The sequence below is a fragment of the Chlorocebus sabaeus genome, chromosome 20, assembly GCF_047675955.1.
Source record: "Chlorocebus sabaeus isolate Y175 chromosome 20, mChlSab1.0.hap1, whole genome shotgun sequence".
NCBI classification, from domain to species: Eukaryota; Metazoa; Chordata; class Mammalia; order Primates; family Cercopithecidae; genus Chlorocebus; species Chlorocebus sabaeus.
Window position 1 is genome coordinate 93,376,137 of NC_132923.1, and position 16,223 is coordinate 93,392,359.

At 56.1% G+C, this 16,223-nt stretch overlaps 1 protein-coding gene across 10 annotated transcripts in view; it reads right to left on the minus strand.

Moving 5' to 3' along the window:
- Positions 1-16,223, minus strand: part of PTPRF (protein tyrosine phosphatase receptor type F) — a 93,209-nt gene that overhangs the window by 49,572 nt on the left and 27,414 nt on the right. For all 10 annotated transcript variants that reach the window (XM_073007396.1, XM_073007399.1, XM_037998210.2 and 7 more), the window contains one exon: positions 4,439-4,627. In XM_073007396.1, coding sequence (XP_072863497.1) covers positions 4,439-4,627 — 189 coding nt within the window. The remainder of the gene's footprint in view (positions 1-4,438; positions 4,628-16,223) is intronic.

Sequence of the window (16,223 nt, forward strand, 5' to 3'; positions counted from 1 at the left end):
ATCAAAGTGGAGAAACCCCGTCTCTACTAAAAATACAAAATTACCCAGTTGTGGTGACTCATGCCTGTAATCCCAGATACTCAGGAGGCTGAGGCAGGAGAATTGCTTGAATCTGGGAGACAGAGTTGCGGGGAGTCGAGATTGCACCACTGCCTGGGCAACAGGAGCACAACTCCATCTCAAAAAAAAGAGAAAAAAAAAAAAGAACCCACACAAACAAGAGCTCTTTGAGGTTCTCTGATATTTACAAGCAGAGGTCCTGAGACCAAAAAGTTGACAATGCTGATCTCCTGTCATCCAAGCCAGGGCTTGGTGGGGGGTGGGAGCAGTGGATGTGGTCCAGGACTGGCACCCCTCACTCCTGGCCTCAGCTCTTCCAGAACCTAACCTGTTCTGAAAGAACCTAACAGTAATTTCCCCACCAAACAGAGAATCTGCCTTTTCCATTTCACAAGACAGGTGTGAGGGACTGAAGGGGCCCAGGAGTCAGCATCCCTAAGGGTGTACTCGTGCCTGAGAGGAGCCAGGGAACTCTGGGCCAAAGGGAAATTGTGAGCATGCACTGGCAGTGTGCCCTCCTGGCAGGCCCCGCAGATGGTGAAGCAGAGTGGGGTGTGGACAGGTTCTTCCAGCCAGAGCTGGGGCCAGCCAGCAGGGTGAGGGGCTGCAAGCCCTCTGTGTCCCACCCGCGAGCCCCCTCTGCAGCCAGAGGCTGCATCTCTTCTTAAGACCCTCAGGTTTTGCCTCAGGGTGCTGGGGGTGGGGAAGAGACTGCTCTCTGGATAAGCACATGGACTCAGTGAGTTAGGCTGTCCTCTACGACAAAGGATGGCAGCTCGTATGTTCAGACCACAGCAGGAGTGCGGGAATCCCCTCAAGCCCTGTCCAGGCTCGGCACAGCCTGCAGGCCAACAGCTCCTCTCAGGACCCAGCAGAGGCTCCAAGCCCCTGCTCACAACTCCATTTCCACTCTATAAGCTTGCTCCTGTTCCTCCTGGGCCTACTCCAGTCTCAAGTTCCAATTCTCCAGGAGGCGGTTTTGGCAGCATATCATGTCACTACAGAGAAGAAAAGGCCTGCCGAGCAGAGCTCACATCTAGGCAGTGCATGCCGTCAACTACCTCCTGTCCAGCTCCTGCTTGGGGGAGAGGGGGTCATGCCCTGGTTAGATGTGCTGTGGCTCAGGTCGCAGATGGTGGAAGACTTCTGGGTACTGGTCAGTGGGGGCCTGGGGTCTGGAGAATCTGGGAATGTGCAGCACTGAAGCCCCAGCAGGGTCGAGTTGCTCCTCAGGGCCCCAGGTTTGCTATTGTGATAACAGGTCCTGGGGTGATCTCACAGGGGAGCTCCTAGGACGAGTCTTGATGCGTGACCCCAAGTGACTCCCTTAAATCAGCTGTGAAGTGGGCACGGTAATCATGGTCTGTCCTACTTCACAGGGCTGCAAGAGAATCAGCTCCAACAAAAGGGGGAAAGCTCTGTTGTAAACTGTCGGTGATGCGTAAACCGTGAAGGTCCCTGTAAACAGCTGAGTGCTCACGGGCCTGAGTCCACTCCATGAAGGGTTGTCCCTGAAAAATGTGCACGGAATAGCCTCAGCACCCTTCTAAATGGTAATGGGATAAGGCCAGCAGCAACTGAGGCCAACGATCCCAGGCCAGGTCAGGCAGGGAGGGGAGAGAGCCCAGTTATTACTGCAAAGGTGGGATGGTAGAGGCCCCTTAGGTGCCATCTGGCTCCATCCCAGGAGCTGGACCCTAGGCCCATGACCCTGAGGTCACAACTTCCAGGTGGCAGAAAAAAAAACAAGGAAGTCTTCCTTGGACCTGGGAAAGCAGGAGGAGGAGTGAACATTAGAGCAGATACGAACCTACAGGGACAAGTGCCAAAGGTCAAGTTCATGAAATCATTCACTCGACGAGGGCTCAGAGAAGACCTGTCCTACAGCTGAGCTCACCAAGTGTGATCAGACCCAGGTCCTCCCTGCAAGGCCTAGCTGAGCAGAACTGGGGCCAGATGGTGACAATGTAAAGCAAGGTGAGGCCTGAGGAAGCAGCCAGAGGCTGGGCAGGGTGGAGGCTTTCAAGTGGAGCAGCCGGAAGGTGGGCAGAGGGCCGGAGGTGGGCAAGGACCAAGGACAGGTCAGCACAGCTCAGTGTTAGGACAGTCAAGGGCATAGAAAGGAGAAAGAGCTCCATGAAGCCCTTACCAGAGGCCAGCCCACCAACTCAAGTTTTGACTGCTATTGACTCACTCACTGCTTACTGTAACTCCTTTTCAAACATGAGAAAACTAACACACGAAAAAGTTAAACGACCAATGCCAGAGAGCTGGTAAGTGGTGTAGCCAGGACCCGATGAGACACGGGCAGGTGAAGACTGAGAAGGGCCCTCCAAGCCTTGTTCGGGAGCGTCACTTGACCAGGTAGGCAAGGAGACACCACTGAGGTGGTGAGAGCACAGGAAGGATATGAGCAGCAAACCTGACCTGCAGGACGATGGATTCTCGGGAGGGCCTGGAGGCAGGGAAAGCAGTGTCTGGTGCCTAGGATAGGACTGACACGGTAGGAAGGGAGAAGGGGGCCAATTTGAGAGCCACAAGGGTGATACATTTGAGAGCTCTCAAATCAAACCAACTTGAGATCCATGTTCCTTAGGTTGGGGGGTGCCACTTACGGAAAGAGGGTATGGCTGTCTGGCAGGAAGGTCACACTCATCACTGGTCATCACTGGTCAGGGAGACCAGAAGGCAGGTTGATTTTTGGATCCAGAGCTCAGGTAAGAGGTTTGGGCTGGAAAGACTGAAGCTAGAGTTGCAGGTGAGGAGATGGCGGTTGGAGCTTTAGGAGGGGTGAGCTCTTCCAGGGCAAGGCTGTGTCCATGGGGCAAGGGCAGGGCTCCCGGGCTCCTTGGTGGAAGGGAAGATGCTGCTGCAGGGAAGGGGTGCTAGGAAGAGGGAAGTCACAAGAGACAGATTCCTGGAAGGCTAGGGAAAATGGGAGTGTGGTTGGGAAGGAGGGAGGAATGTTAGCTGCTGCCGAAAGGACAAGGAGGATGGGGTCTGAGTGGCATCCAGTGGAGTGACAGGCAAGCAAGGGGTGGCCCAGGGCCGGGCACCCCAAGCACTATATAAATGCTAGATGAACCAACGTGTGAGAGAGCCTTCCCAGAGCTGCTGCCAGACAAATCCATGTGGTTCCGTGGAGGGGCCCAGGCCTGCAGGGAGGAGTGTCTGGTTGCTTGGGGAGCCTGCCTGGGGGAACTGTGGGAAAACGCAGAGGAGCCGAACCGTGCCGGCCGCTGTGCTGCGCTGGGCAGCGGCCACAAACACTGCCGGCCGTTTGCTGCCTTGATTATGGCTGTTTTAATTAACTGCGCTACAGCTGCCTCCATCTTGTTGAGTTTTAATTAAATTAAATGAGCTAACACTTCGTTGGCTGTCTCAGGCGGCCGTGGCTGGGGCCAGAATCTTGCCCTGCTGGGAAGCTTGTCTCTCCCTCCTCCTGCAGGTCACCAAGGGGCTGTGAGCCTGGTGGGAATTGATGGGGAGGGGCTGGTATCCCAGGGAGTGGGAGGGCACCTCTGAAGCCTGCAGGTCCCTAAAAGGGGCAAGAGTCATGTCCTCCTTTTCAGCATTGACATCACAGCTGACAGGCAGCAGGGGCTCTGGCCGGCACTGGCCATCCTGCCCGAGGCCCACCATCCCATAGCTAGCAGGAGAGCTTCTGAAGCAAACACTATTGGTCCAGGCTGTGCTGGCAGCAGATGCAGAATGCAGCCAAGCTGATTCTGAGCCTCTTTTCCCGCCTGCTCTGTTCCCACAAAAACTGAATCAATTATCCTGGCGGGAGCCTCACAGGCAGATCGATCAATGGGGCGACACCTCCTTCCTGCACGATGGCATCCTTGCTCCCAGGGCTCCGAGCTGGCTCAACAGAGACATCCAGAGGAGACAGGTGGCTCTGGTAGTCGAGGGACAACAGCAAGTCCCCTTAGTTCCAGGCCCCTGAGGTCCAGCCTTTTGAGGCCTGATGAATCAGGCACCTTTGGCCTCTTTCTCAGCTAAGCCCTGCCATCTGAGGAAGCAAAGAGAAGCATCATCCAGGCCCTGTCTCAGGCCAGGCTACAGGGGAGGAGGAGGGTGAACATCCATAGAGCACCTGTGAAAAGTCCACCACATTGGCACGTCACATGTGCTGCGAGGGGCAGAACTGGCCCAAAGTCTGGAGTCTGACAATCCCAAGAAGGTAAAAGCACAGCCAACCATGAGCTCTCTTCCCTGGGCCAGGCACACTTGCAGTAAGACCCAGCCCACCCCACTAGGTCCCCTACGCTCAGCCCTGGAGGCGCCCAGGCCCAAAGGGGTAGGCTGTGCTGGGATCTGGCAAGAGGCCTGTTCTGAGGTCTGAATGGTCACTTGACCCCTGCCCTCTGCTCACCTGAACGCAGCTGCTTGATGCGGCCGTTGCTCGTGGCGGGGTCTACAGGAAGGAAGTCCTTGAACCAAGAAATCTCAGGGTCTGGATTTCCGCCTGCGGCACATAGCATAGTGGCTGTTCGTGCCTTCTCCACCACCTTCAGCTGGGGTCCCATGTCGATGGAAGGGAACCCAGGGGGCAGCTGTTCCTCTGCAGACGAAGAGCAAAGTGTGTATTAGGGCTGGCTGTGCCTGCCCCCTATAACCCCTCTGGGGGTAACTTCCCCAACTCCAGGTTGGCCAGGGACCTCAAGACTCCCCTCCCCCATCCTTGACTTCTAAGCAAGAAGTATACCCCAATTTGAGGAACCAGGGCCCTAAGTCTCTTTGGCAGGGCAGAGGCTGCAGTGGGGCCCACCCCTGCCCTGTCAGGGAGTTTCCAGGTCTGAGACGCAACGCCTCAGACTGAAGGCGTCAGCACTTATCTCTCCAGGCCCTGAGAAGAACGAGAATCGATGCTCTGCTGGTCACAGCAGAAAGCACTGTATGGATGCTGGGCTGCAGGGGGTGGGGGCTAGTGGGGAGCTCATGCAGCATCCAACAGCCACAGCTCAGCCTGAAGGCCTCTGTGCTGTCCAGCCCCCTCTCCCCTGTCCACACACACAGTGTTCCCTCCATCCGGCCTTCAGCTCTATCACATGGCAGGGCCCCAGGTCACTACCTGGTCTCTAGCCCTGTCCCTGGGCACCCAGCCCTACCAATGATCCCCTTCTAACTCTGATCCTGACCTTGACCTATTCTCTACTGCAGCCTTGACCTTGAGCTTTCTCCCTCACTCAGTCCTGACCCTGGGATTCACAGTCAGGGCTGCGGACCATGCCTGAGCATGTGGAGGCACAGGAGATAAAAAAGCTCTAAAGACACCAAAAGTTGGTGGGGGTGGGGAAAACTCCCTCCTGGCTGCCTTCTCCCAGCTTGCTAGGGGTTGACGGCACACAGAGGAGTCACTGGCATGGAGTAAGAGGAACAGATGTCAGCAGCAAACCCACTCCCACTGCACATGGGCTCCCATATCAGCCCCGAGGGGCTGTAGGGCAAGGCTATCCACTCTCCAGCCCTTGGAAGCACAAGTCCAGGACAGGCTCAGGACTAGTATAGACCAAATGGGACTCCCACCTTCACCACAAACTAGCTTTAGGGCCTGGTATGTTACTCATTCTGTGTCTGCTTTCATCTGTACACAGGGTTCAAGTGCCCACCTCGTAAGGCCATTGTGAGGTCTGTATCTGATCGTGCATGCAAGGTGTTGCAGAGCATCTGATGCGGAATTCACTCCCAGTGAATATTAGCTGGTATAACTAGTAAGGGCTGAGCCACTGGGGCAGACAGGTACTGAGACTAGAGTCAGGAGCTCCCTTTTCCATCCTAGGCTGCTGAGAGGCCCTTCCCACTAGGACCAAACCACCAAGCGTTTTCAAGGCCTCAGTAGAGCATCTCTCCTATTGTGGATGCCAGGCACACCCAATGTGGGGGCAAGGGGAATGTGTGTCCTTTGTCTGTCTCCTGGGGAAGGGGGGGAGCTGGGCTCATGGTGGGGGAGACCAGCACCACTCTGTACCTCCCTCCCATAAGCCCAGCACAAGATGGGTGTGTGGGAACACATGCCAAGGGAAGTCAGGCTTCTATGCCAGAGTAAAGGCACATGGCACCCTCAGACGTGAAGGTAAAGGCTGGCAGAAACCAGCTTGCCCTAGAGCCTCTTGGAGACCCAGGGGGAGCGACTGGGGGGTGGGTAGAAGAGGGAGTTGGAGGAACCCCAACAGGCAGGAGCAAGATACCTATATATCTGCTGCCAGACCCCAGGGGACGCTCCCCAAGGCTCCAGCTGCCAGGGGCATCCCAAAGGGACTGTGGCCCTTGAGGAGCAGAGGTCTCAGGCTAGGGAGCAGCAGGATTCCCAGCACGGCCTTGCCACCCCACCCTTTCCTGGGACCTGGCTGCACGTTTCCCGATCTGCAGCCCTAGAAGTTCTGGATATAAACCCAGTATCGGCCGGGCGCGGTGGCTCAAGCCTGTAATCCCAGCACTTTGGGAGGCCGAGACGGGCGGATCACGAGGTCAGGAGATCGAGACCATCCTGGCTAATACGGTGAAACCCCGTCTCTACTAAAAATACAAAAAACTAGCCGGGCGAGGTGGCGGGCGCCTGTAGTCCCAGCTACTCCGGAGGCTGAGGCAGGAGAATGGCGTAAACCCGGGAGGCGGAGCTTGCAGTGAGCTGAGATCCGGCCACTGCAGTCCAGCCCGGGCTACAGAGCAAGACTCCGTCTCAAAAAAAATAAATAAATAAATAAATAAATAAATAAATAAACCCAGTATCTCCTTGGCTGTAAATATGGTCCCACAGTGCCCTTTCAGCTTTGATTTTTAAAAGTAAAATGTTCAACAGTGGCAAGAGAAGGGAAGGAGGACAGAAATGAAGAGGACTGAGATGCACCAGGCAGGGGATCAACCTCCTTTGGCCCATCTGCTGCTTGCTTCCATAGGAAGGCCTGAGGGGGACCAGAGGTGCAGGGTTCACCTCCCCAATACCTGGGGACACTCACGGCTGCTAGGGCCATCCTAGGTGCCCTCCAGAGCACCAGTCTAGTTCTTCCAAGACCTCATTCCTACTTGCCCAGTTCATGGGGAGGACATGGCCACGGCCTGCCAGAGTCAGGGCCCAGGAGTCAGGTGGCCTTCATCTCCACCCGCAGACAGGGAAGGGAAGGGAAGCACAAATGTGTGCAGCCTCGTGTCTTGGAATCTACTCTGAATTCTTTACACGGGGAAGGTCTTTGGGATTTATGCCAAATTAAGGACAATTAATTTTCCTCCCTCAATTATCACGCCCTCAGTGGCTCTGTCCTTGGCTCAGATCATCCCTCAGGCACTGCCTCCAGAGCCTAAAACCAGAATGTGTGGAGAGCTGTCCATAAAACAGCAGGACCCAAAAGCCAGTGCCAACTAGGCTTCTAGGCAGCACGCAGAAAGCTACCACTCTGCCACCTGGGAAGGGAATTGGGTCTTACAGGAGAGCTCCAGCCCCTCAGGAGCGACTCACTGCTGCCTCTTCCTTCTCTCCCATCCAGGTGCATCTGAACATTCAATTCACCCAAGTACAGCAGCCCTTTCCTGATGCCCACCATGCACCTGGCCCGGCTGAGCCACTGGGCATCCTGGTGTAAACTGACCAGCCAGACTGGTACACTTACCACCTTCCTCCACAGACACCCGCAGGAGCTGGGTCTACTGCAGCCTCAACACTCAGGTTGAGGACCTGGGCAACTCCTCAGCTGATGTCACATGATCACTCCAAACCCATCAACAACTGGGAACACTGAGACCCAAGTATGAGGGACAGTAAGATCTATGGAGCATTTACTAGGTTCTAGGTACTACGTTAAAACGCTTTACAAAATGACTTAAATCTTTACCAAACCCTTATGAGGTACATGGGCAACCAGGGGCTTAGAGAGATCTAGACATCTAAACACCTGCCTAAGGTCACATAGCTAAATCGGAGGTGGGGCTGGGAGAAGACCGGGTGGTAGGCTCCCAGCTCCAGCGCTCTAGGCATGAACACCCTGCGAGTGAGGGGCCCGGCAGCCCTCCCCCACACCACGCCTCAGCCGGCGGGGCTCAAGCTCCACTGCGTTTGTGTTTACCGCAAAGCGAACCCCAGGGTCCCCCACATGTGGACACTCGCAGGCACGCACCCACATTCCAACCCCGGAATGCACCAGTCACGCAGAGTCCCCTCAAATCGCATCCTGTTGGTGATGAGGGAAGGGCCCCTCCCCGCTCCAGACCAGCCGGTAGCCATGGCGACGGCAGAGCGGCGGGTGCCTCGGCTGAAGGGCTGCGTGTGCCCGAGTCCGTGCAGGCGCGCGCGTCCGCTGTCCGCCCCGGCACCGCCCTTCCCGCCCCCGCCTGGGTGGAGCCTCCGCGCCCCTTCCCAGGCCCCGGCTCCCCAGCTCCAGGGAATCCTCCCACTAGGCTTTCCTGCTTCACCGACGCGGCCCTTCCCTCCACCCGCAACCGGGTACCCCGCACAGTGCGCGGAGGCGCCATCTGCCTCCGCAGCCTCAGCGCCGGGGGCGTCCGCACTACGCATCTCAGGCCATCGCCTGATAAGAGGGTCCCCTGGATGGAAGGAGAAGCCCATGGGGACTTTAGGGGCCTTCAGAGGTACCCAGGAGCCCGACTCCCCATACCATTTGCGGATGATACCTGCATGCATAGGCAGCATGCACACACATTCCCTAGGGTATCCCCGGCTCGCGCAGATCTGTGTGCAAGGTGGGGAGTGTGCACGTATGTGTGAATCCCTCCGGCACCTAACAGAGCTGGCCTTTAGCCACTGCAGCAATGAGACCTGTCCCCTTCTGTGAAGAGGTTTGGTTGCCCCATGGGGAGAAGACGATGACAAGCCCTTGCGGGGGGAGGGTCGGGGGTCGATGGTGGGAATCTAAGGTTCAGAAGTGGGTGAGAGCTTGGCTAACCTCCCACAGCAGTATTGGAGCTGATCGGTTTGACTCCACAGCTCACTTGCTATCTTAGTGGCTTCCTGGAGGAGGGAGATTCAAGAACAGGAAACACATGAGCATGGGAGGCAGAAAGCTTTCCAGGGAGGAGGGGAAAACTGCCTTTGTAAAGGCTGTTGGGGGGGAGGGTGGTGTACCAAGGCGAGTCTAGTGGGAGCTGGGGCATGTGTTGGGGTCCTGACAGATGAGCCTAAGATGAGGGTGGAGGCTGCTGAGGCCCCCTACAAAGTACACACAGGTCTCTTTGTCCAGCTCAGCCTTGGACGCCTGAGGGGGAGTCTCTGGGCCAGAGGGAGGGGCTGCACCAGGGAAGCTGACAGATGGAGACGCCTTGCAGGGTCCCGGGGCAGGCAGCACCGTCTGTCAGTATGACCTTCTCACCCATGTTTACCCAGCTTCGTGGCGTCTCCGTGCAAACGCAGGCACACACCCGCACACACAGACACAGGCTCCCTGGGGTGGTACCGTCTGTGAGCCTGACCGCCTCCCCTAAGCTTGAGTGTTGGGCCTGGCCTCACTCTGCCTCTCAACACACAGACACCGTAGAAACATGCACAGCCAGGAACCCACAGAAATATACATGGAGAAACAGACAGGTGTAAAAATAGAAACCTACATGTGCATGTGGAGGGGCACCTGCAGTGACAAGCACCTGTGGAAACAGACACATGCAAGCAGATCCAGAGGCAGTGCACACAGAGACACGCAAACACACATGTGGAGACACGCAGAGCCAGACGCACCTATGCCAAGACACGTGCGCCTGGAGACACATGCAGGGACGAGACACATGAAGGAACCTCATAGGTGGCAGGAGTGCTGGCTCCCCCTGCCCTCTAGCCTCTTCACAGAAGCCAAGGCCACCTCCAGCAGCTCCATCCTCAGCAAGGCCAGGGCCAGACGCCCCCTAAAAGTCGAAGGCTGCCAGATCTGCATGCTCCCACACTCTCCCAGAGAGCCCAGCCCCACCCCCAGGCTTCTAGGCAGTAAGCAGGGCCTGGGGAGCCTTGGGCCCATCTCCCTTCGCAGCTTTGAGTCTCGATTTTCAGCTGTTTTTCCAAGAGCAAACTCCCACCTCTTCCAGCACTCAGATTTCATCAAACTTGGCATCTTAAAAGCCTGTTTTGTTTTTCAATCTGAGCTGTTTGGGGCCTGTTGGCAGGCGCGGCCTCCCCCTCCCAGTCCTATCCCCCCTTCCTCGGGTTTCCCTGGCACCCCACATCACCCTACTCAACCTGGTTGAGGCCTCCCCACCACATGAACCCAGGGGCTATCCCCTGCGCATACACCCAACTCACACTGCAGTTCCAGACTCTGGTCCACACTGAACTCTCCTTCAGTGGCTCCCCAACCTCAGTCCTACTACAGGGAGACTCTTGTCATCCATTCACTCCCTAGGTTCAGGCCCTGCTTCCAATTACTCTAGACACTGATAGCCTCCCTTTCACTTCTCAGCCCTGTGGCCTGGCTGCACCCTGCTGTCTCCCAACACCAAGGCCAACAATGGCTCCACCGAACTAACTGCTAAGGACACATGCTGGGCCTCTCAGCAGCACCCGGCCCTGCTGACCACTCCTCCTTCACACACTTTTTTCTCTTGATCTTCTTGGCCTCACACACTCCTGGTTTCCCTCCAGTCTCTCAGGAACCTCCTCCCAACATGAAGATTCAGTTCCTGGGGCTCCTTCTGTCCTGGCTCTGGCTCCCTGAGATTTGCTATTTCTCAGCCTGCAAGATTCCAATTCCAGATGTCCCCTGGAGTGCCAGGCAAATGTGTACGAGGCCTCTTTGACACCTCCCCTGGATGCCTGCGCATACCTGGCTCAACAGATTTCTAACTGGACTCACCAACTTGCCTCCTCAAACCTGGTCCTCCTCCAGTACATGAATCTTAGAAATGGCACCCCCACCTACACAGCCCCAGAGCCAGGAACCTGGAGCCTTGCACCTCCCCAATCCTACAGGTAGCCAGGCAGGCCTCTACTCTTTTTAATCTTCATTTTTTTTTTTTTTGAGATGGAGTCTCGCTCGGTCGCCTAGGCTGGAGTGTAGCGGTGCCATCTCATCTCACTGCAACCTCTGCCTCCCAGGTTCAAGCAATTCTTATGCCTCAGCCTCCAGAGTAGCTGGGATTACAGGCTCCCGCCACCACACCAAGCTAATTTTTACAGTTTTAGTAGAGACGGGGTTTCACTATGTTGGCCAGGCTGGTCTTGAACTCCTGACCTCAAGTGATCTGCCCACCTTGGCCATCCAAAGTGCTGGGATTATAGGCATGAGCCACCATGCCCAGCCTCTTTCTAACCTTCTAGTGATCTGTTCCCCTATCTTCCCCTACCCATACCCAGATTTGCGCCAATGCCATCTCTCACCTGGACTGCAACAACCTGTCATTGGTTTCCTTCCAGCCCCAACTATGCACCCACACAGACCTTTCTGAAGCTTAAGTTTAATCATGTCATTCCTCTGATTAAAATTTGGCCAGGAGCGGTGCCTCATGCCTGTAATCCCAGCACTCTGGGAGGCCAAGATGGGCGAATCACTTGAGGTCAGGAGTTCAAGACCAGCCTGGCCAACATGTTTCATGAAACCCCATCTCTACTAAGAATACAAAAAATTAGCCGGGCGTGGTGGCGCATGCCTGTAATCCCAAGCTATTTGGGAGGCTGACACATGAGAATCACTTGAACCCCGGAGGCGGAGGTTGCAGTGAGCCGAGATCACGCCACTGCACTCCAGCCTGGGTGACAGAGCGAGACTCCATCTCAAAAAAAAAAGTCCTCTCAGGGCCAGGCATGATGGCTCACGCCTATAATCCCAGCACTTTGGGAGGCTGAGGTGGGTGGATCACAAGGTCAGGAGATCGAGACCATCCTGGCTAACATGGTGAAACCCCGTCTCTACTAAAAATAACAAAAAATTAGCCAGGTGTGGTGGCGCATGCCAGTAGTTCCAGGTGCTCGGAAGGCTGAGGCAGAAGAATCGTCTGAACCCGGGAGGCAGAGGTTGCAGTGAGCTGAGATTGTGCCACTGCACTCCAGAGTCTGGGCGACAGAGTGAGACACCGTCTTAAAAAAAAAAAAGTCCTCTCTCCCCAGCAAGCAAACCAGTGGGAGGGAGCACCTTACCAAGGATGGAGAACGTGCATGCACAGGGCATTTGGGCATTTAAACCTCCATCTTGGTGAGCCTGTTCCCAGAGCCACTGGCTCCACTGTGGTCATGAGGCTAGGGAACACGCACAGTAGGCCTTGCAAGTACCCGTGACTATAGGGACAGGGGGTCAGGCTGGGCACAGGGGAAGTGCCCAGTGTCCACGGCTAACAGAAGAGGCAGGGGTACCACCTGCTAAACAGGAGCATCTATTCAGAAGGGAGTCCACTTGGGCACTTGAAGGCAGATCACAGCTAATAAAAACAGGAGAGTCCAGGTACCAAGAAACCCAGGGTCTGACCTTTAAGGCCCTCCCGGCAGTGCCTACTTACTTAATACCTCTCCCATCCCCATGCCCGGGGCCTAGAACCTCCAGGAAATGGTTGTAGAACCTCGTGTCTGCGTGGATCTGAAATCTACTGTGGTCATGGGGGTGGAAGGACAGGTCACAGAGGACCACAGCAGCTGGACCAGGGGTATATAGGTCATGCCTCAGTTGTTAAGGGAGGGGTAGAAGCTGGCTTGGGTTCCAGGTTCTGGGGCCATTTCTACATCCTCTGTGCTGCAAATCAGGTAGGTGACAGGCCCAGTTTCTGCCAAAGCAGACTGTTACCCCAGACACACATGTAGACAATAGAAAGGGATCACATCTTGCCACTTGGGAAGCCATCTTGTGCCTGCAATAGCCCTTTACCCAAACTCCTCAGCCATCAAAGTCAGGCCTGGGCCAAGTCATTCCACCATGGGTGGGAGGAATATACAGGTTTGGAGCAGGGCAGGAGGTGGAGCAGAGAAAGATGACTCCTTGAGGAAACACACATGCACCCATCTTGCAAATGGAAGCTCCCTCGCCAGCTCTGCTCCAGTTCCAGCCCAGGATACTTCAGGACAGGGTCAAACGTCTATCACTGGCCCTCTGTCTCTAGAGCTGTTTCCAAAAGGACTGTGCTGGGGAGTGGTCAGGGGGTATTTCAAGAGGTCCTTCATCATCCTCCGAGCCCCAAAGCCAGCCAGGGTCAGAGCTCCTGCAGAACCCAGAGGTCCAAGCTCAGAACAGCACTGATTTGCCCCCACCCTGGTCACTACTTCATGTGCCTGTAGCCCTTCCCCAGAGCCTGCTTCAAGGTTGGCAACACCAGGCACTCCATCCAGACACCTGGATTCCCTGGCCCGCATGGCATAGGTGGTATGGTCCTGGCCAGTGGGCACACTGAGGCCGGGTGGGAACAGACAGAAGGGATTATGGGCTTGGTGGGGTAGGAGAGGGAGAGGAAAGTGTCCCAAGACCTCCTGCAGGCAGGCCTGGGCAGGATCCCTATCTGGTGCACCCCACCTCCTCGCCTGGCTACAGAGGAGATGCTGAGGGACGACCGCAGGTGCTGAGAACAGCTAAGCCAGACCATTCTGGCCACATCCAACTCTGTCCAGCTTCCTGGCTGACCAACAGCTCCAAACAGGGATCCTGCGGGGTCCCAGAGACAATGAGCCCAGACACAGCATCTCTGACCTCCTGCCAGTGCCAGACTGACCCCACCACACTTCAGTTCAGGCTGCCTGCTGCCCGCTCCTGCTGCTGCCCACACAGCTTGTAAGGCACACACCACCTGCTGTTCACTCCCACCCCCCACACACTGCCCAAGGCACACCTACACACACAGCCTGCTGCACGTCACATGGCACACACACTGCTATCCACATGGCACACACACTGCCTGCTGCACACCACCTGCTGTACACACCACACACATGCACAAGCATTGACATCCACACACATACACTATGCGCTGCATGTACAAGCACACAGTCTGCTGCACACCACCTGCTGTACACACCACACACCACCTGCTGCACACACCACACACATGCACATTGTCTGACATCCACACACATACACTATGCGCTGCATGTACAAGCACACAGTCTGCTGCACACCACCTGCTGTACACACTACACACCACCTGCTGTACACACCACACACATGGCCTGCTGCACAAATATACTGCCTGTTGCCCATGTACACACACACAGCCTGCTGCACACACATATACTGCCTGATGTATACACACATAGCCTGCTGCACACCACCTGCTGTACACACCACACAGCCTGCTGCACGCACACGCACTGCCCACTGCATACCACCTATTGTACACACACACACACTGCCTGCTGCACACCACCTGATGTACGTACCATGCACACTGCTTGCTGTACACTCCTGCAAACTACCCGCTGCGCACACACACACACACAGCCTGCTACACACCACCTGCTACACACACACACAAACATATCGCCTGCTGCACACCAGCTGCTGCACACCCCACAAACTACTCGCTGCACATAAACACACACACACACCACACACTGCCTGATAAAGATACTGCCTGCTGCACACCACCTGCTGTACACACACACACAGAACCTGATACATATACACAGCCTGCTGCACACCCCCTGCTGTGCACCAAACTACTCGCTGCATGCTGCACATAAACACACACCATACACTGCCTGATACATACACACACACTGCCTGCTGCACACCACCCGCTGTACACACACACACAGAGCATGATACACACAGCCTGCAGCACACCACCTGCTGTACACACACACACTGCCTGCTACACAAACACAGCTTACTGCACACCTGTTGCACACCCTTGCTGCACATAAACACGCATACACTGCCTGATATAAACACAGGTAGCCTGCAGCATAGCACACTGCACGCATATATTGCCTGATACACACAAATACACACACTGCCTACTGCCTCCACCACCTGATGCATACCCCTTGTATATACATAGCCCATAAGGTACTCACTACCTGCTTACATACCACACCCACGCACTGCCTGATGCACACAAACACTGTGTGCTGCACACACTGCCCATAAAGCATGCAGTACCTCCTGCACACACTGCCCCTTCCCCACTGCCTGAAGCTCACGTGTGCACTGACTACTGCACACCCCGTTCTGTGCACACAGCTTGCAAGGCAGCACCCCTGCTGTATACACTGCACCACACACTTCACACACACACTGCCTTGAACATGGAACACAGAGCACCCACACCACACACAGAGTGCACGTTATCTGCCCTATCAATGACCCCAAGACAAACAATGCTACCTGTACTCAGACCCCAAGACAAACTAGCTACCTTGGAGCTAGGCACCCCCCAGGACAAGTCCAAAACAGCTCATCTCTCCTCCACAGTCTCTTTCTTCTCCCTGCCTCCTTGTCCCTCCCAGAACCTAACCAAAATCATCAGTGCCCTCCCCACACCACTAAAAGTCTGGCGGCCTCCTGGGCTTTCCTAGCCAGTCCTTCCAGGCCTGAAACCCGTGGCCCCAGGTGAATCCATGACTTACAGACTGAGCTCCAAGACCTTCACTGCCCCCCCATCCTCCTGGGGGGAAAGGCCAGGAATCCAGGCCTGCCTCCCTCCCCTCCCCCAGGGCTACCCCTCCCTGGTGAGGGAAAATGTCAGATTCCCTGTCTCAGTGGCGGCAGCGGGCGGGCGGGTTGGAGGGGGAGTGATTCAGCCGCCGCCTCAAGAGTGCGGAGCTAGAAGAGCTTTTCCTGCCATTACCCGGCGAGGGAGAGGCTGGCGCGCTAATGGCTTCAATTACCACTCAGACAGGAACGCTGGGCGGCGGGCCCCACGCTCATCACAGCCAGGACGGGCTCACCCCGGCCAGCTTGTGCTGGGCACCTCCACCTCATATGCAGCCCTGGCAGGGGTGTCGAGGGGAGGCCACACTGGGAATGACAATCCTGCTCAGAAGCGGGGTGCAAAGGGCACGGCTATGGGGGATGAGTGGGGGGCACTCCCATGGGCTGTGGTGGGAGTGGCCCTAGCCAGAGCAGTTGGGCCTGGTGTGGCATGAGGCAAAGGCAGAGGCCACAGAACAGACTGCAGGCCTGGACTCCTTTTTGGGGGCACACTGATCTTCACCTGAGCCATTTCACCCTGGACAGCCCTCAGCCACTCTCCAAGGAGCCCAGCTCACAGGCAGAGCTGTATGCAACTCAGGAAGGGGGCTGGACTCTTAC